Consider the following 21,918-nt stretch of genomic DNA (forward strand, 5'->3'; position numbering starts at 1 on the left):
AACGAAACGGGGGGGGGGGGCATAATATAGAAGATTTTTATTCACTCTGAATACAAATAATGCAAAGGCAAAGGCCACAACAGGCAGAGTGCCCAACGAGGTGGCTGAAAGAGAAAATAATAATAATCAATATAATAATAGTAAAAATAAAATAGAATAAACAAATAAAAATAATAATTTCTAAAAAAATTTTTTTAAATAATTTCTTTCATTGACAATAATTTTAATTCATTCTGAAATAATTTCTTCCATTAAAAATATAATTCTTATATTTACTCCGATATAATTTCTTCCCTCTATTCCCTCTATTGAAGAAATGTTTTTCTATTAAATATTATCAGTATCTTTATATCAAATCAAATATATTATATTTGAGATATTATCAAATCTTTATTAATCAGTAATATTAAATTATTAAAACTATGACGGATCTCCATTTTTGCCGTGTGGCTGAAGGAAGGCACCAGGACGGACATCTTAGATTACTAAAAATATGATGCAGAATTTTACTGTGATTTTTTTTTTTTTAATGGGAGTGTGATTATTTTTCATCTAGTACCAGAGAATATCATTATATTTCCTTATCTTATTTTTGTGTTTATGGTTTTGGTGATGCAAAAATAAAAAAAAAGTTATGATTTTTCATAATATTGTTCATTTTAGTGAACCACCTCGTTCTTATTAGGGCCAAAAGGGTGCAGTGTTGGATAAACGCAAATTTGTGGGTGGGGGCGGTGGTTGTGACCATGTGTTCAATTTTTCAGGACGGTTCTGATTTCTTTTGGAAAAAATTCTGAATTTTCCCCTTTTTTTAAGCAAATTTATTTTCTTGGTTTGTTATTCAGTCAAAAAACGTAGAAAACATTTTTCTTTCCATTTAATTTTTCTGATCTCGGGGGGGGGGGGGGGGGGGACAGCCCCTACCTTTAATCCGTCCCTGATAGGGGGGCCTCCAGATCAGGTTGCGCCTGGGGCCTCCCAAAATCATGATCCGCCACTGCTTATGAGCAAAGAAATCAATCTGAGCTACAACTGATATAAAGTTTCTCTTTTTCGTCCATGAGGAGAGAAAGTGTAGTACATTGACAACTTCTGGCTCAGGGAGGCAACGCATATTTTAGCGTCCTCTATGTAAACTTTTACTTCAATCGAGGACATCATCCACAAGAAATGAAGAGAATATTCATATGCAGTCAAAGCCGTCGATGTTTACTTTTTCGAAATGAAAACGAAGTGCTTAATTTTATTTAGTTTTTTAATCAAAGTTTAAAGAAGTATCTTAATGTCTCAAATCTTTCGAAATTTATGACAATCATGACAAAAATTTATTGATTAAACATCTCTTTAATCGTATTAATTGAATTCAAGTTTTAATGAATAAATTTTCAGCTTTCGTTAATATTTGTAGAAAACAGTGGTTTCCCAATACTTGTATACCAAGTAATAGAAGCAGCAATCATTTGTTGAAAATTACTACAAACCCTATCTGCAAAATATCTAGATTTTTCAATGGGGACTATGATGATGATGAGGTGGAAGAGGAAGAAAAGCATGGTGAAGGTGATGAAGAATTGCTAAATATTATCAATCGTCCAATTGATGGTGAATTCAAACCAATATACCAACACCCTCAGCAAGGCCATAATCTTCTCTTGATACAACCAAGAATCAAATTTGGCAACAAAAAGGACACAATAGAAGCAGCTGAGCTCAAGTTGGATGAAGCAGTTGCTTTAGTGGAAACTCTGCCAGGTTGGAAAGTCGTAGATAAGGTTAGATTAATATGATAGTTTTCCTTTTAGAAAGCTAGCCTATAAAGCAGACATTTTCAACTTCTTACTGTCGAGCGCCATGGTACTTACTAGATAGTTCTAGAGCCGTGGTTCGCAAACTGTTGTAAGTGGGAAAACAAAAAGACGGGATAATCTTAATCGTATTCAGGTTGTGTAAGGGGTGAAAGTAAGTGTTATTGCTCCATTACCCCAAAAGTTTGGTAATCACTGCCACAGAATGCTTGTATCTGATTTTGTATTTGTTAGGTATTGATCAATTCACTCATTCATACATGCTAGCATTTGCATATGGCTCAGATGCTATATATATATATGTAGAGCTATCACCGTTCATGAGCACAGCGAGCCACACAATTCACTGGGGTCCCAATAAATCTGACCGTTTTATAAAAGCTGAGTTTGTGCAGCACCATTCATTGCCATCCTTGTAAAAACAATGGTCGGCTACAAGTGGCATAGTGATAAGGTGCTCATCTACCACCATGAAAACTACCATCAGTCCTGCAGTTTTGATCCTGGGAAGGACAAAATGAGTTCTTCCCTTACCGAGTCTGAGGCAACTACTGATAGATGGTGCCTTCTCAACATGCCCTCTCCATACTAAAGATGAACACAGCAGTATATCACAGCTTCATCTTACAACTTGATAATTAGTAAATTGCTGTATGGTGATATGACCTTAGTCAGTGGGCCTTAGAATAGTAGTAGTAGTCATAGTTTCATAACAACATGTCAGAAATCATTCCTTAAAAACTGCAAGACCAAAAATCTGACCGCTACTGATATACTTAGGTGCCTGAACATATTATTGGTAAGTAGTGTATGTTTTCGACACTCCTAGCTTCCCTTCTCTTCAACAATGTCAAGTAATTCGAACTTCTTGCCTTGGGACTACCAGGCACTGATCTAGGACGATGTCTTGGGAAGGGAAAATTTTATAAATTTGATGGATCATCCCATATTTCAGGGAACAGACAAATTTCCCCGTGCTATTCTGTTCTTGAGAGGGATGATCGATCCTATGCCCCCCCCCCCTTCTCTGGATTCATGCCTGAGCCAAGGCAAATATATTTAGCTGCTAATGGGGCCAAAGCAGATATCTTCATATTTGAGTGGAGTGAAGGCAGAAATCTTCAGCTGCGAATAGAGTGTAAGCAGGCATCTTCAGCTGCGAATTGAGTGGGACATGTATCTTTAGCTGTGAATGAGACGAGGCAAATATCTTCAGCTGCAAATGAGTTGAGGCAGACATTCAGCTGCGAATTAGTTGAGGCAGACATTCAGCTGTGAATGAGTTGAGGCAGACATTCAGCTGTGAATGAGTTGAGGCAGACATTCAGCTGAATGAGTTGAGGCAGCCATTCAGCTGAATGAGTTGAGGCAGACATTCAGCTGCGAATGGAGTGAAGGCATGTATCTTCACCTTAGAATGGAGCTGAGGCAGGCAGATCCAGGGCCATGTGTGAGAGAAGTGACTCATTATGAGCATTGGATCATCCCATATTTTATGGGACAAACAAATTTCTCCTATAATATTTGGCTCTTGGGAGGAGTGATTGCCCTCCTCTGGATCCGCATTTGAAAACTACTAACATGAAACACGAATCTGCAAAATCAGAACCTTATTTATATATATTACTGCATATTTGACATTGAACCAATGGTAAAATATATTGTTTCTTGGAGTTTCTGTTAAATAATTTGAAACTCTGTGTGTGAGTGATTGAACAATTTTTCTTCATAGAATAGGAAAGCCAATCAATATTGAGTGTAACTTTTTTTTTAGCACCTGTTTCAAAGAAGGAAATATTTTTTAAAAATCGTTATACAATTGACAATTTTTTTTCCATTATTTTATAGTGTGTTATTACTGCAGCAAGCCTCAATGCTCCGCTTTTGTTTGGGAAAGGAAACCTACAAAAATTGAAAGACATAAAGGGTAAAAATCCTTATATAACTGGCATATTCTTTGGCGTCGATATACTGACTGCTCTACAGGATGCAAAGCTTGAAGAGTATTTCAAGGTTGAAATATTTGACAGGTATGTACAAACACATAGTCCTCCAAGTTTGTATGCCTGTTATGCAAAAAGAAAAAAAAGTTGTAATCACACTCACTTTCATGATGCAATAACTCTGTGCTCAATTCAAGCCGCTGTGGTGGTCAAGTGGTCATAGTGAGGGACTCGCATGGCGGGGACCCGGGTTTGAGTCCCACGTCACCACAGTGGTGAATGCTTGAAGCTGTTTTTCTGTGGTTCCCAACCTCTAGGCACAGATGCGAGCTGATCTCCCCAATTGGACAGTCTCGCCATAGAGAGCAATAGACCTACAAACAGTACAAGTATTCAGTCATTACATTTCACTTCTGAGATATAGATGGCAGCACTGAAAAATCAAACTCAACTCTTTATACACACTCAGACTGTTAGGTACACACACACTTACTGCTCAACTCACTAGGTAGCGAATTGCCCATGACGATAGACCTGAGTTGTGCTCAGTTTGGGAAAAAAAAATGTAGATTCAGATATTTTGCACCTTTTATTAAAAGCACTTAAAAATTAAACTAACTTAACATTAGAATCTATATATTTTATGTCACCCTTTTTCTAGCCTGGCATGCGTAATATAATGAGATTACTTTCAATCTTCGTGTATCATAGTGATGAGAGCTGAAGGCCCGTTTGCACGTGTGAAGTGATTTAGTAGTTAACTAAATTTCAAGTCATCAAGTACCTTAAAATCTGTGCCAAATGTAAAGGCCTATTTACGCAGGTTAAGTTGGTAAATGATTTATTGGTTAAGTTTATACACTATACAGTAGAGTCAAAAATGTGAGCCCCAAAAATTCGAGTTTTTTGGATAATCTGAAACACTGAAATTTTTCGAATTTCCCTCTTAAGACAAAAGCTGCATCAAGAATCTAACCTTCAAGTGACTTTGCTTGAGACCTTCTTACTCTATTTTTTTGTCCTCCAAGAACCCAATTTCTTTATTTTTTGTCCATGAATACTATGTAGTGTGTATGTATTTAACAGTACTTATATACAGTAATTTTTCAGTTTGTAAAGGACCAGGCAGCCCTGTAATGGGTAACTATTGTAATAAAATATTAGACTGTCTTGAATAGACATAGGTCATTTTATGTTTCAAAGAGTCACTGAGAGAGGACCAAGTTTGAATATTTTCTTTGTAATGGTGGATGATGGCATTGTTCCATTTAATTGCTTAGACAAAACCATTGGAAAGGCAATTGAAAGCTATCAGTGTCTTAGAGTCATTCACCATCAATCCCATCAATCACTCTCCCATCTTCGTGCCTTTTTGACGCTCTTTATTTCTTGAAACACATCGTATGTGGCATCTATATCTTATTAAAGAATAAAAATACAGTAAGTGCGCTAAAGCTTTTGCTTGTCTTTTTTTTAAAAATTAAAACCAGCATTTAAAATTTTTTTTTAATTGTTTTTTGAATAATTTGAGTTTTTTGATAATCCAAGGTGGCCTCTGTGTCATCCTCCTCGGATTATCGAGACTCTACTTTATAGCCGAAAGTTTGTGTCTAAAGGAGTTGAGACATTTTCCTGAATTTCTAGAAGAATACTGAATGAATTGCTCTGAAATTTTGGTCATATATATCCTATGTTGGTATTCACCATTTCCAGTGAAAATTTAGTCATGAGTGCATTTAGGGGACTGTTGAAATATTGAATAAGAAAAATTGTTTTTGATCAACCGTGTATCAGAAAAAGCAGCAAATGACTTGCAACTTTAACAAAATATTCATTCTGTGTATTTTTGTCAGAATAGCACGTGTATTCACGAAAATATAAATGTTTTTTTATAAAAATTACAATTTTTATCTTGATTTTTGCTTACAACAGGCTAAGTTTAAACCAATTTTTACTAAATATACAGAAAACCTGATGCTTTACATGAGTCATACTGTATAAAAATTTAAAATGTGACTGATTATTATTCAATAAGATATGATTATTTTTAGTAAATGATTATTAATTGAGCATGCATGAGAAATATAAATTTTATTTTTTAAAAAGTTCTGGCATTCAATTCATTCATGCATATGCAGTGCAACTTATAATAAAAATTCCAGCTGAATGTCATGTGGAAATTCAAAAAGATATCTGTGATTCGGTGAGTAGTAATTTCAAAACTTATTGAAAGTAACTTGAAATGTAAAGTAATTGAATGGTAAGGATTTTCTTTACAAATTTGACCACATTTTCTGTTTCATTATTGAATTCAGTTTGTTCATTTTGACATCATACACATGTTTTATACTAAAGCACTTCTCTTACACAGCATCAGACAAGTTGTCTTCATTCATTCGTCAGAAAAACTATTCTCTTGTGAGTAAAAAACTCTGTTCTTCTGTCAAAGATTTTGACTCCTGATGCCCTTCCTTCAAAGTGGCCGACCAGTTTGAATTTTGTTATAAAATGGCCTAGATGCATGCTCTCTCTCTCGAAAAAATAAAGTTTTTACACCCCTTTCTAAAACCAATATGGTTTTAAATAAACAAACCTGGTTATCAGAATCATTTACATATGTCACGCTGGATGTACATACAGTAAGACTAATTATATTTCTTATCCATATTAACACCATATGGTATATATTAATTATTATCATGTTTATTTTTTATATAATTATGCACATATTATAAATGAAACAAAAAAGGCTTTCGTGGCCATCATGCATATTATTTCTTATCATAGATACCAGATAGTGCTCCAGATATTCCACGACCATGCTCATACAAAAGAAGCAAAACTTCAAGTTGCTATGGCCGAAATTCCATATTACAGGTAAATAAATTATTGAATCTACTCTTGATTTTAATGAAAATTGGATTATTCATTTTATTTTTGCATACCTTGTAATGAAAGCCTGTACATCAACTGCACTGTTGTACATCAACTTTTTCCAAAAATGACTGACAGTCATCAGATCCTGTCTATTACAGCTTTTGAAAAAAAAAATGTAGTTTAATCTGCTGTCTTTGAGAGAATGCTGTCTTTAAAGAAAAAAATTAACCTCTTCAATGGGATGTTCCATCCTTTTTTTTTTTGCTCTTCCTGAAAGTTTGAAATTTTTTTGTACAAGGTTTTCATTATAAGGTGACAATATGATGCTTGTTCGTTATAATGTTCATCCAAATGCTCATTCATTTAATTACCATATCCTTGAATATGCATGTAAAGTGTAATAGAATATATCAAATATAAGTTTTATGTTTTTTTTAATAATTAGCAAATGAACAATTTGTTTGTTCATTTTTAGTGATGTACAATTTTCAACCTAAAAACATTTTTTTCAATTTAAAATTTCATTTCATTTTTTAATTTTTTAATGAATGAAAACTAGCATCAATTTCCAGCACTGTTATGACTTCTAACCATTTCAGCGTTCGTTTCACTTAATACCAAATGCATTGCTAGTGTACTACGCTGCTCACAAAACAATTAGGGGATGTTGTGAATTTGGTGATAATTAGCCACATAATCATCTCGTTTTTTTATCTATAGTGAAAGAAAAAAGACTAAAATACAAATTTATCACATTCGCATACTTCAGAGTATGCAAATATTTTTGTGAAGTCAAAAAATAGTGTGCCACTGGCAGCCAATGAAACATGAAAAAAATGAAACTTTATAAAGGTGGCCAAAAGAAATTATCAAATGCTTTAATGAGTGAATGTGATGTCTCAACAGAATGATTTAGTCGAATCGAAAGCCTGGAGGGCTATTGGTCGTCCAGAAGCTGGTCAAAGACAATTTGTTGTAGCAGAAGCCATTGACACTTCTCATCTTTTTTGGTATGATTTTTGGAAACGAGATGTAAGCTGAAGATCAAGGCAAGATGAAGACAACAACACAAAATGAAGATCAATATTTGACTGACAGCCAGGAGAAACCACAGAATGAATTCCACTCATCTAAAAGCTACAACTTCGGTCAGTTACTGAAACCAGTGTTTCACCTCAAACTGTGAGGAAACCAACTCTACTCTGTTGGTTCTTATGCTCACAAACCTATGGTGTGTATTGCTTTGACCAGATGTCACCATGCTACCCACAGACAGTTGAGGTGTAAATGAGTCCAACACTCTGTTCTCAGATAAATCCTGTTTCACTTTTCACCTGAGAATTTTCGACTGCTGATCTGGAAAGAATTTTGCACTCAAAACAATCTGGCATGCATTCGTATGTGAAAGTACCGGTATGGAAAAGGCGGGTTGATGGTCTAAACAGGTATCTTCATAAATGGCCACACTGACCTGTACATAATCAGGAATGAATCACTGATGGTTCAGCGCTGTAGAAACAATATTCTTAGACTTTTTGTGATCCCTGTGCTGCAGCAGTTGGAAATGAATTCCTTTTCATTAACGATAACCAGGGCTGTAGCATGCTTTTTTGGAGCCAGTGTATCAGCTTAGTTTACAGCCTTGACGATATCTCTACCCCCCCCCCCCCATCCGCCAGCACATTATGCTGAGCTTGTGGATGACTTTTATTTTTGACTAGGGATTCCTTCAAATGGACTGGCCATGATGTTCTTTTGACAAGTATCACGCTGAACATCTTTCGAGCATTCTAGGGAGAAGGGTTGCAGGTCATCCATCTCCCCCCTTTCCTCAGAGACTGTTCAACATCTGGAAATCACACTTCAGCAGGGGTGGAGCAGACTACTTCGGTCTCTTATCAATAGTGTCTGCAAGTTCAAACACTGCTTTCCATCCAGGAAAGCCATACTCTGTATTAGAAATGATTTTCATCCAAAAAAATCACATTTTCTCTTTTTATGCATAAAATATGCATTTTCTGTTCTTTAGCATGAAACTTTTGTGAATAAAATTTTATCATACCATGTGTTGCATGAGTGATTACCTTTTCTCATATTGCACTACACCTATGGATGGCATTTCTGCCTTCAAAACTTTCCCAGATCTATGCTGTTTATAGTTGAAACCACTATATCCCCTAACTGTTTTGAGCAGTGTATATAATACCCAAAAACATTCAACGCGTGGTTTTTTATTGTACATATTATACTTATAATTCCTAATTTGATAGCACACTAATCACAATTTTAAAATTCTCAATCTATGAAATTGAACTAATATACAGCCCCTCAGACAAACTGAGAAAAAAGATTTTGAAGTAAAACATATTTTTATTCAATCTCGCAAGAGGTTCACAGGGTTACTTTGTTACATCTCAAATTGGCACACACTCTGCGTAACAACAGATGGCAGCAACAGAATACATGTAGCAAAGTGTCTTGTATTTCTTACTTCTGACTTATTATTACGTCAGAAACATTTAATGGGTTGAAAGGAATACAAAAAATATGAGTTTGAAATTGATTCAAAATTTTCATTTATTGTTATGAGTTTTTTATATGTATGATTGAATTTAGTTTCTCTGTTTCTCTTAGAGTTAAACTTGCAGTTTTCTCACACAATTACAAACATGAGGTTATGCCACAGATAGTCAGAGCTGGCGGCGATGGTGAAACCGTTATGGAAAGAAGGAGGCGAATACTATTTGTAAGCATTTATTATCCATAAATTTTTTATCATGTATGTGCATGTGTCTCTTTTATCAATTCAGCAAGAATCGAAGGCATAGCTGTTCGTATAAAACATGGAGAATGATTCTTTTGTACCATTAGTACTATAATAATTTCTACTAATTTTCCCATTGAAAATACTTTCCCATTGATAATGAGCATGACCCTTACTACAATTATTATATTCAAATAATTAAAGAAAAAATTGTATTTAAATTGCTTTCAATTTTCCTACTCATTGTTGGGAAAATTGTTGTACCTTGACCATAGTAAACCTTGAAACACTTGATATTTAATAGTAACACACTCTTGCCGTGTTTCTTCCCAACATCTTACCTGTCACTGTGAATGAAGTTATAAATATTTTTGACAAATGGTGAAGCATCATGTAGCTTCAAACAAAAAAAGGTGTGTGCCTTGGAGCAGTATTAAACTTAAAATTTTCTTAGTGTATCTTGGAATACTCAAATTACACTCATTTTTAACTCTTCATTTGCTTTCAAATACACAATTTATGTTTTAAATTCTATACTTCTTTTCTATAAAAACTTCAGCTATATCCATTTTTTCTCTTCTATTCACCTTTGGTTATTTCCTAGTCGAATTTGTTGGAAAAAAACATGGAGTTTTTACAGTGTGGGATGTGTTCAACAAAAACTTCTACCGAGTGAACCCCTTAGGAGGAGAGGGGGTAAAATATTTTATTACCCACCAGCTGTAACAAATTTTGATGTCACAGACAATATATTTCTTATAAAATCACCTAGCTTCAAAGGAACTGACAGAACCAAAGATTTAAAAACATTTAAATTTCCTTTGTGGAGTGAACCCCTTAGGAGGAGAGGGGGTAAAATATTTTATTACCCACCAGCTGTAACAAATTTTGATGTCACAGACAATATATTTCTTATAAAATCACCTAGCTTCAAAGGAACTGACAGAACCAAAGATTTAAAAACATTTAAATTTCCTTTCTACAAGTATAATGTAGAATAAATATGGATTTCATCTGCATAAATATACTAGATATGTTATATATAATCATATCATATATAACAGATATGTTCCTACCTCCAAGGAAAGATTGCGATATTTGTTGCCTTTGTAGTCTAGTGCGCTCACCTAGCAAGTGAGAGGACGTGGGTTCGATTTCCCGCAAGAGCAGTTGAATTTTCTCTCTTTCCTAAATATATCTTCACATCAATCAGCTGTTAAAAATCTTCGTATGAATAGCAGAGAGTGGCATGATCCTTGGATGTTCCTACCTCCATTATTGTTACTTTTGTTTATATATATTAATAATCATATTTGTGCCATTATTTTGATATTTTATCTTTCAATATATGATTTATGTTAAAAAAATACTTATTATATTATTTTTCCTGTAACATTTGTATTTTTTCATCTTTGTCATTTTACCCTGTTAAGAGATACAACAGTGCATGTTTCAAGGTACAAGACCCCTTGTTGTACCATGGAACATTTTTACATTTTCAAAAGTCCATATTTCATGGTTACAGTAAAAAGAAAGGTTATATTAAAATTTATATGATGTTTTGTACAGTACAGATACTAAAAATGAATATAACGAAACTGCAATGTAAAAATTGACAGAAAGGAGAAGTTTGAAAAATAATGTGCCAAGATATGCCTTCCCTATGTGTTTTCCGATATGTCTTTTTTTAACTAAACATTTTCTTCCAAATATTCACTCAGGAAAGGGAATTGAAAATCAAGAAAGCGCTAACCCAATTGAAGAACCAGCGACAAAAACTGAGGCAGAGTGAAAAGAGAAGCTCTTTACCAATAGTTGCAGTTGTTGGTTACACTAACTGCGGTAATTTGGAACCATTGTATTCATTTAATGCTATACCATTTGTAAGATATGTCTAAAATGTTAATTCAAAAAACCAATTCATTAATATGAAGCCTTTTTTAAAAAATATTTTTGTCAGGAAAAATATTTCAATATCAAAATTTATTTTGAACCATATCTTAATTTTCTTTTGCTCTGATTTCACACATGCGTAAATACTGCATCAACATGCTTAAATTTAAAAGTGTCTTTGATCTATTATTTTCAATGTAAGATTCTGTTGATGGCCACTGGGAAGAATAACGATGGTTTTTTAACATAGTTTCGGTTAGTCGTCTTTATAATAATACTAGATATAATACCCGGCGCTGCCCAGGTTTTCTTCAATGAAGCTTTTTTGGATCACATGATATCTCCCTCTTTCTTTGAGGGACATACAAACCGTGTCCAAATTAACCAATATGGCGACTTCCTGCTTGACTCATGAAGGAAACAAATCTAGATTAAAGTAACATAGAAATGAATAGTTTTTTTTCTCTTTTTGATGGGAGCTAGGTATTTTTATTTTTTTCCCTCCTTGAACTTCAAGTTATCCATCTCTGCCTGTTTCTCCTTCAAAAAATGCTTAATTAAAGCTGTGTAATTTCTTTGATGTACTTTATGGGCCCATAATTAATTTTAAAACATCCTAAACTATATGAATTTATGCAGTTGAATATTAAAAGGCAATACGGAGACATTAATTTTCATGCTTGAGAAGATATAAATAAATGGTTGAAATCAATGTTATTGCATGGATATCCAACTCAAAAGTAGGTCCGGCTAATTATTTTATATTTTATTTTCTGGGCATTGTATCTTTAAGCGAACTCAATATTTAAAAATTATTGATGCGAAGGAAAATCTCACTAAATTTCCGCATTTCTACAGTTAAAATCTGCAATTTGAACACTGATTTCTATAGAATCATCCATTGCTTGACCCTCAAAGTGATGCTGATAATGATGTGGCGATGATATTACTGGGAGGATTGAAAAAGTGATGAACCATTTCAAAGGCATAAACTGTAAAACATATACTAATAGGATTAGAGAAGTGGCAAACCATTGTAAAGGCATATGCACATCGGAAATGCATTGCTAAGGATTCACTGTAACCAAAGTAAACATTCCGAAAGTGATTGTTGAGGCCCAGAAACCAGTGTTGCCCAACAGTTTTTCACCCATTTTGGGCATTTGCCCATCTCTGACAAACTTTTAAAGTAGCCTATCATTAAAATCTGGTCCCGTTTTGTATATATGCAAAATTTGGCGATGAATATATCTAAAATTGTAGATTTGTATAGAGAACATACATGCAGACAGACCGAAAAACAATTTTTTATATCTAGATTTGTATTAAATGCAAACATGTGGATCATTTTCTAGGTAAAACAACACTGATCAAAAGTCTAACAAGTGATGATAGCCTAGTTCCTGAAGACAAGCTGTTCGCAACTTTAGATGTAACATTGCATTCTGGTTTGCTGCCATCATCACAGAGGGTTTTATTCATAGACACTGTTGGCTTCATTTCCGATGTTCCCACTGAGCTTATAGCATCATTCAGGTCAACTCTTGAAGACATTGCGATGGCAGTAAGAAAAATTAATGAGCAAAAATTTCATTAAATTACGTAGACACAGTTAAAACTCACATTGTTAGTTCAAAATTTTCTAGAATTCACGTTATAAATTTTGTGTGTTTAATTGAACAGGACGTCATAGTTCACATTCGAGACATAAGTCATCCAGATACTGAAATGCAAAAGCAAGTTGTTTTAGACACGCTTCTTTCACTGGACCTGCCATCAAAGTTATTGAATTCCATTGTTGAAGTTGGCAACAAAGTCGACAAGCTGTCTGAGTATGTTTTAACAAATCTTTTTTTTTTATTATTTGAAAAGTTAAATCTGTGATTATATATATATATTACTGTTTGCTTTATAGAAGATCATTAATTATAATGACATCAACTATTTGGGTCATTAAAAATATATTTATTGGCATAATTCAGGGTTATCCTAAATTCATTGGATAAACTTTAAGGGGGGTGATAGAACACACTTAAACAAACATTTTTCTTCATGGAATATGTGGTAGAATATGAAAGGTTGATGTGCAAAATCTAATAAAATGCATTGGTGACACCAATTTTGGCGATGCGGCCCCTAGGTTTCAATAGGAGTTGCATACACAATGCCCACAAAAAGAAATGGCAAGAGAAAAGAGTTCTTTGAAAGACTAGGGTCATTTAATGGGTGCTCCCTATCCAATTTGTTGTAGCAAAAATGTAGTTTTTAAATTTAGTGTGCCTCTGAGTTTCTCTGAAAAAAATGTGAAAACTTGTTTATGCTTCTTTACCATATGCATCCTTGTATGGACCACACATATCAGGGTAAATTCATTGAAAAATATGGTATTTGCTACTGGTGAAATGCTATTGCGCCCTCTCTAAAAGCACCTATAGTTCCTTTGTGATTCAACCGCACATTCTATGGTTAAAAATGCTTATTAAGGTGCCTTATATCAACTCTTAAAGTTTGTCCCATGAATTTAGAATCGCCTTGTATATGACTCAACGCTTGTTAAAAAAAAATGTTATGTCTTTTTGCTTCATTCTCCTGTAAAATAATCATAAATCAAAACTGAGAAGTTCCATTTTTATATTATTATTATCAGAACTTTTCATGTAGAAAGGAACAAGCTCTTTAAACTACCAAGACTTTAATAGTCCCCAAACAAAGCTTCAATGGCCTGGAATGATTTGATTTTCTTGTCATTTGAAGAGCCAGTGATGCTGCAGCACCCCTAGAACTAATTCAAGTATCAAGATATCTTCTACCTAAACTTCAAGTCAAGTAGCCATTGGTGTAAAATACTTTTAAAGTTTTCTTGTGCTATGAAATAAGATTATACAGTTCTGGTAAACTTACTTTTTTAGGTAAAAACATCTCTGTTAAGTATTATGCTCAAAAGGTGTAGCAGGAATTCTAAGGATCTAGCTTAGAATATGCAAAGATCACTATCAGGCAAATTGCCCGACAAGGACTTTTGGAATGCAAAGAGACCTTTTTAAATATGAAACCTAGAATTTTATTTGCCTTTTTCTACAACTGCAGAATAATTTTCTGAATTTTCTAAACCAATGCGAATTCATAAATTAGTATACTAGTCCAATCAGGCATGATTTCATCCATCACCACATGAACAAAAGGTTGGTTGTTAACCTTTTGAATGCTCAAATAGTCGCAGAAATGTTTCTCTCTCTGCAGGAGCACAAAAAAATTTTCTGTTTTTTCAGTTTTCTTTTGCAAAAAATAAATGCCAATCAAACTCAGATGTTACAAATTCAGTAAAAATAAAAACCTGATGATACAAACACAAAACCTGGGTTCAAACCCCTTGTCATAGACACACTAATGATTTAAGACAGATACTCTACCACTCTCTGCACCATCCCATACAGTGCAAGCAACAGTGCTTTCTTAAGGCATGGGCCCATCTGGGCATGGCCTGGGAGCCTCAAGAGAAGGAGGGGCCTCACGAAAATGAGAACCGGTTGAAATTTTCCAGGTAGGGCCTCAGAAAAATCATTTGGCTCGAGGGCCTGTGATGCTCTTAAGACAGTCCTGGCAAGCAAACTTGTCAAAGAATAGAGAAATAATATTTTTTAAAAAACGTGAACATATAAAAATATGTATGCTATCTAGGGTCGTAACTAGGATTTTTGCTGCCCCCACAACTTTAAAATTAGGCCCTTATGCCATCTGTATGTTATTTAAGAATTTATTATTTTTTTTAAAAAGCTATTGAAATCATCAGAGGATGTTTTATCAAGCTGCTATGGTCATCATCCAAAGATGATGGGAGTTATTTACGGGTTAAAACGAAAATGAGTTACCATGTGCCCAGTATATTAATACCAAAGCTATGGTGTAATCTATATACATAATTCTAGTAGGTTTTTAGTAATCTCTGTCATTAAAGTTCTCGAGTACACCCATTAATTCTAAGTCGCCCTGCAAATTTGCTAATCATCCCTACTACTTCTTGATCGTTTTATCAATGATAGGGTTCACATATTTCTTCCTTGTATATCTTAGGCTGGGATTACATTCACTCAAATGTAACCAATGTGCTTATTGGATTTTTTTTTGTAAATTTTGTAAAAGATTTTTTACTTTATCAAAATTTTATAGTGTATAATCCCAGCTTTAGAATCACATTGATAACCATCATCTCGTTATATGCATAGGCCTATGTCATCTTATCTATGTATGCAGGAATAGATCGAATTGCTGCAGGAAAATTTAATTTTATCATAAGAAAGTTCAGCGTTTAAATGAAATATTTCATGTGTCTGTTGAATAGTAATGCAGAAGCAATAGATGATGATTTGCTGTTGATTTCTGCTACGCTGGGAACAAATCTGGAAGAGTTAGCCCAGAAAGTAGAAGATTCAATCTTGGCAAATACTTCTCGAAGTATACATTATTTCAGGATACCTAATGGTGGAAATGAATACAGGTAAATTGATAAAAACAATGTTTTTATAATAATTTTAAGATCAAACAAATGAAACCTGTTTAAAGGTAGTTATTAAAACAACCAATGATGTGGCAACATTAAAGCAATCTATGAGGAAACCAGAACACATAGAAGTCACCTAATGCATTTAGGCACACATTTAACTTCTCGAGGAGACAGCAAATACAATCCTTAAGAAAAGACTTTGGTTGATCTTGATCAATGGTACATTGGTCATTCATGAGACAATTTCCGTTTTAAAAAAGTCATATTCGAGCAGCAGAAACAACCAAGGATTTTATTTTCATTTGTCAAATCTTGGCAAAATGTTTAATTTTGCGAGCAAAAGAGCTGTCCTGTCTTGTAACAGGTGCCAAATTACAAAACAATGATGCTAAATTACAACAACTTGTTAAACAAACAATGAGTGCTAAATCTCCAATGTTGTCAAAGAAGCCAAGAAAAAGTCACCAAATTTTTCTTTGGGTTTGTAATGGACACTAGGGATTAGCATTTCTCGGGTTTTTTCTCAATCGCGGGAAAGCAGGAATTAGAGTGCTTTTTTAATGCAGTAGGCTTTCTTCTGATTTTCAGCAGGTGCAAAGATAGCAGTGTAGAGAAAAGTGTTCCATTGAGGAAAAAACAATTTTACAAAATGTCCAGGTTTGTCAATGCTGAAATAAGAGCCTTTCAAGGAGGCGAAACATCTCGTCAATGGCGCTTATATAATGAATGGCATAATATGCCTTAGATATGATTAATGAATTGAATTCAAATAAATGTCTGAATTCAAGTGATTTATTTGTTCCAGATTCTCTCTCTCTTACTTTCCAATGAATTGCTGGGAAAATTTTCGACACTTCAGAATGTCTGGGCTTTTCAATGCTACTAGCATTGATTGACGTGATATCTTGTCAATGTCTCCTTAAGAGTTAAATAATGTGTAATTCATTAATTTATCTATTAAAATATTATTTATTTTATTCGAAATTCAGTAGTTGAAACTTCTAAAATGCATACTTCTAGTGATAAAAATTTCTTGGGCATGTCAGTTCAGCACAGGAATGTGATCTGGTTCAACCTGATTCTTCTTACAGGGATCCAGGAAATTCCCGGTTACATTTTAGGTGCAAGATCTCAGGAGAGAAGCACTAGCCGACACTCTTATTATTAGGGCTAAGATTGTTTATAGGCCATAAAAATCCTAGCCTTAATTATCATTAAATAATAAAATCACAGTTTTTTAACAGCTGGCTAACGTGAAGACATATTTAGGAAAGAGAGAAAATTCAACTGCCCTTGCGGGGAATCGAATCCTCCACCTTTCACTTTCCAGGTGAACGCAGTAGACTGCAAAGGTAACGAATATCTTGATCTCTCCTTGGAGCTCATGTGCACTGAACAGGATCATACATGAAAGGTCGAACCTAACTCAGGCCAAAGCTCACAATTGCTGACACTGCCCTCACGTTGGTTCGATTCCCCGCAAGAGCAGTTAAATTTTCTCACTTTGCTAAATATATGTTGGCATTAGCCAGCTGTTAAAAACCTTTGTATTGATAGCGGAGAGTGACATCATCCTCGGATAATAAAATCACACCATATTTTATAGATAATAATAGCAGCACCTTATCCACCAATGCAAGTTTTTATTCATTGTGAACGACTGTGATAGATAACAAAAATATGATCAATACTAGAAAGAAAAATTCTGATGTTTGACTTTTTGATATAGCTTTAGTGAAAACTCGCTATAACAAAACTTGATGTAATGATAAATCCCTCTACAAAGATATTTTTCCAAGTCTTGTTTGCAAATGTCCCTATACTCTTACGTTAAACTGCTGCCTCTCACTCAATATAATGATAATCCCTCTACAATAATATTTTTTCTTGGTCCGCAGAGTTTCGTTACGTTGAGTTACTACACAAAGTTTCGCTGTATTTGAGTTTTCCATTCTGTGTTAAATATAAAATGGGATATGACTGATAATTGATTTACTTTCTATTTTTTGCAGTTGGCTTTTCAGAGAAGCAGCGATCAAAAATGCTGTAGCTGATGAAGGTGACCCGAATTTCTTGATTGTTGAAACAGTTATATCTTCTGCGAAGCTGGCAAAATTTAAACATAGTTTTGGCGACTTGACTATTTCTTATACGTAATTAAATATTCAATTTAAAATATAAGTGGATTACATTGTGTAATTATTTTAGTGAATATAATGAATCACAGGCTCATCGAAAACACACAGCAACACGTCAGCGAGAACAACTACATAGAAGAAACCAGCATATCTTTCCGACGAGACAAAACTGTTTTCAGATGCATTCAAACCTTCAGAAAGTTCCCTAAAAATATTAAAAATAAATTAAGCAAAATCTCCAGGATTTGTTACAGATGTTAAAACATTGTCATAAAAGATGCAACACACAGCAGGAAACAAAATCAGCAGTGTTTTTCAACGGGCCCCCATGGGCCCTGTGACAATTATTTACTATTATTACACAAAGAACACATTTAATGCTGTGCAATTGTAATTTAGTACTTCAATTTTTTTGATATATAAATTATTAACACATTTTGGATTTCACAGGAAGGCAACATGGAATTTGCCCTTCGCTACAGGAGTCTGTTGTGTGTCTTGACATTCACTAAGGGGTTCACTACATCAAAAAGGTTGGGAAACACGCTCTACAGTACAAATACAAACACTTTCAAAATGAACAAAGCATAAACATATCAAATGTACAAGATATACAGAAGACTGGATGTTGTGAAGATATTTATTATTTTAGAAGTTAATTTTTTTTAAGGAAGGAAAAAAAATTAACATCTAAAATAATAAATATCTTCACAACATCCAGTCTTCTGTATATCTTGTATTAACAAGTGGAGAGCGACATTCATGTCATATATCAAATGTAGGCTAAGTTCTTACAAAAATTATTCAAACTTATTTTACTGATCATTAATAAATGATTACACAAATGTGTATCAATGAAATTTGCATGAATATAATACTTGAGTGTAACTTTTACCGGGCGTTTAATTGAAGCGTTGATAAAGTGCTCGCAAGCATGAGCAGGCATGAGCATTGAGCACCTTGGTGCTTCTGGGAGAAGACTGCTAATGTATAACATTTCCAAACCTGCTACACTACATTGCTGGGGCATTGTAATATATACAGTGGATCCCGCTTATAAAGTTTTTAAAAAAAATCGGGCATGGAAAAATATCTTAAGTCGGAAAACGCTTTGAATGAAAAATCTTAATAAGAATTACTTAGTAAGAAGTACTAAGCATTATAAGCAAGAAAACATTATAAGCGGGATCGACTTTATACGGATAAACAGAAGAAAAAAAATTTATCCAATATTGAATTTGAAGGAAAATTGCTTACTTTTTTTACTGTGACCTCAGAGGCTCCTTGCTTGGCGAACAAATCGTTGATCACCAACTTGCCACATACATCGCTTGGGCATTGCAATTTATCAGAAAAAATAAAATCTATTAGCCAATATTGAATTTAAAGAAAAACTGCCTACTTTATTCAAATATGCAATAATTTAAAAAAATTATACAAAATGCTAATAAAAAGTATTGTTCAAAGAAAACGATTACTTTCCTTAATATATCATTACACTTTAAATTGATAAACCCGCTCATCTTGTAAAATTCTATTTGCATTATACTAACCATAGCCATAATTTTATTTAAGGAATATGTGTATTTTATTTTATGGTGCAAAATTTGCACCATACATGTGTATCAACGCTTTTCTAGATGATTTGAATAACAATTATTAGTTACTTTAGTCAAGCTGTTCATCATTTCGCGAACTTAATTATTATACCCCTACTGATTAGTTAAATCATGCAATTTCCATGCCAGAAATACGAACAGCTTTGCACCTGGTAATGTACGCAATTTGATTTACTTTATACAGACAAATATGCTAAATTAATAATAACAAAGATGGTAGAAAATGTATTTAACACTCACCTTAGTCAGTTATTAAGCTGATAGTCACTGAGCATGGCCCCCACAAGGGATGGGCTGACAAGGCTCCAGCCCTGGGGTGATTTTAATCATTTTTTTGTTTTTCACGCTATAAATTCATCATAAAGGGGGCCCCGTGAAAGTCTGGTCGGGGGGCCCTGCTTCAGGATGTGGGGGCCATGTCACTGAGCTAAAGTAAGTTTACTTATAGCTCAGTCCTCAGTGGCTATACGCTATAGTAAACGAGTTAGCTCAGTGCCTCTGCTTCTCTCCAGGTTACTTGTTTTGGACGTCTTCTTGTGCCCTGAAAAAATTACTGAGCTGGCAGTTCAAATTTCCAGTTCTGTTTGTGAGCTTAGCTTGTAGGGAAACGAACAAACCGACTTCTTGTATGTCGTCTGCTCAATAAGAGGTTCTTTGTTTTGGACGCCTCCTTATGCTCAAATAAAATAACCGAACTTTTAGTTTGAATTTCCAGTTCAGTTCATGAGCTTTGTTTATAAGGAACTGAGCGGAATAAAGAATATATTTTTTTAAATTTAAACTCCATCATCACCACATGAGTCACTTTTAAATTTGAAATGAGATGGCAGCACATTACCTATGAAGTGTAGTGTGGAAAAATTCACTTATGATCTTACCTGTCGTCTGCTTGTGAAGAGGTCCTTTGTTTTAAATGTCTCCTTGGGTCTTAAAAAAATTATTGAATTGGAAATTTGATCTTTCAGATCAGTTTATTAGCTTTGTTTATAAGGAGCAAAGCTGAATGAAGAATTTAGTTTTTTATACCTGAGTTTCGTCATCTACCCATAAGTACGGTGATCATACGTCCCGTATTTCCCATGACAGTCCCGGTATTTTCTATTTTTCTGGCCGTCCCGACTTTTCGGCAAAAGTGTCCCGGTTTTTCCCGTATTTTACACGAATCCTGCTTGAATTTTTATTCTTCATTGAAGTCAAAGATTAAAATTATATTTCAACTCATAAATTACATGATAATTACAACTATAAATAAGAATATTAATCTCCCACATTTGTCTTGGTAAACGTGTTTTTTTTTATCGTGGAATTCATTTTAATCCACTGCAATTTGCAGTAATGGTTCATTTCCCGCCATTGTGATTTCGTAATTTCAGCAGTATTTGGCAACTTTGTTTGGTTTTGGCATCATTTTTGGCGATAATTGGCAATGTCCCGTATTTTCCCGTATTTGGAATCCCAATTACCCGTATTTCTCTCGATGAAATATGGTTAGCCTACCCATAAGACACTTCTGATTTTGAAAAAAAGATAGCAGCACCAACAATATTTTTTTATATGAATGTCTTAAAGTATTCTAGCGTATTAAATTAATTTTAATTCCCTTAAAATTGTTAGTGCCATTGTGAATTCACTGCAAATGCCTACAAGGCAAAAAAAAAAAAACTGCTATTAGCGGACGGCGTAACGTTTAGAATCACCAATATACGGGACTCATTACTTCCTGGATACAATAGGACGTACTGGCAAAAAACAAAAATTATAAGAAACTAGGCTGAAGCCTTTCAGCCCCCACAGAGGCTGTGCGACCTGAGCAACCATATGGGGCACCTCTCTAGGATTGGAAGGTAAAAAAAAAATTTTGAGCTGAGAAACGTCATCGGGGGCACCAAAAATGGATCCCGCGTGGGCAGAAGATTCCTTTCTCTTTTCTGCCCCTACCCATTGGTACATCAAGGCCACCTTAAGACCATCGTAGACCCGGGGACACAACTAGAGGTTTGGTCAAGCAAGCATTTTGGCACCCTCTTGTAATGTTGAAGCAGAGTTGGAAACAATTCAGAAAAGAAACCATAATCGGTGTTGTTAACTAGGGACGGTTCTTTGGACGTGCGACCTGCGCGGCTGTGTGGGCACAGCTCTGTGCGGTTCTACATCTACATTAAACAAGACAAATCAAATGAACATAGACGTAATGCATAATTTCATCAAAAGTAAATCATTTTTATTTTTGGGTATAACGATTGCGTAAAAATTCAAAAAGTGTACACACACACACAAAAGGAAAAAAACTGGTTTGCTTTTTCTTGATTTCTTTTTACGGTTATGCCATGGTTACGGGCCATTCAAGTATTACGGCAGCATCGATGGGAGAGGGGATT

At 34.4% G+C, this 21,918-nt stretch overlaps 1 protein-coding gene and 1 long non-coding RNA gene across 3 annotated transcripts; one reads left to right on the forward strand and one right to left on the reverse strand.

Annotated features, from left to right (window-relative positions):
- The first annotated feature begins 1,201 nt into the window (after positions 1-1,201).
- On the forward strand, positions 1,202-17,964 carry LOC149080980 (putative GTP-binding protein 6). Its single transcript, XM_089237703.1, has 9 exons — positions 1,202-1,772; positions 3,654-3,835; positions 6,536-6,625; positions 9,260-9,371; positions 11,111-11,231; positions 12,638-12,846; positions 12,966-13,114; positions 15,622-15,777; positions 17,796-17,964. Exons 1-9 carry the CDS (start codon positions 1,374-1,376, stop codon positions 17,938-17,940), a joined length of 1,563 nt encoding a protein of 520 aa, XP_089093829.1. The 5' UTR covers positions 1,202-1,373; the 3' UTR covers positions 17,941-17,964.
- Positions 17,407-20,050, reverse strand: LOC149080981 (uncharacterized). Of its 2 annotated transcripts, none has more exons than XR_016193403.1 (3): positions 19,781-20,050; positions 19,179-19,251; positions 17,407-18,126 (listed from the first exon to the last, which is right to left on the reverse strand). It is a non-coding gene; the product is annotated as an uncharacterized LOC149080981 (long non-coding RNA). The 2 variants fall into 2 exon arrangements; XR_016193404.1 differs by having other exon boundaries at positions 19,179-19,285; positions 19,781-19,890.
- Positions 20,051-21,918: the final 1,868 nt, after the last annotated feature.

Source organism: Pholcus phalangioides, unplaced genomic scaffold (genome assembly GCF_987345545.1).
Source record: "Pholcus phalangioides strain wild (caught in Gottingen) unplaced genomic scaffold, Ppha-v1.0 ptg000010l_1, whole genome shotgun sequence".
Lineage (NCBI taxonomy): Eukaryota > Metazoa > Arthropoda > Arachnida > Araneae > Pholcidae > Pholcus > Pholcus phalangioides.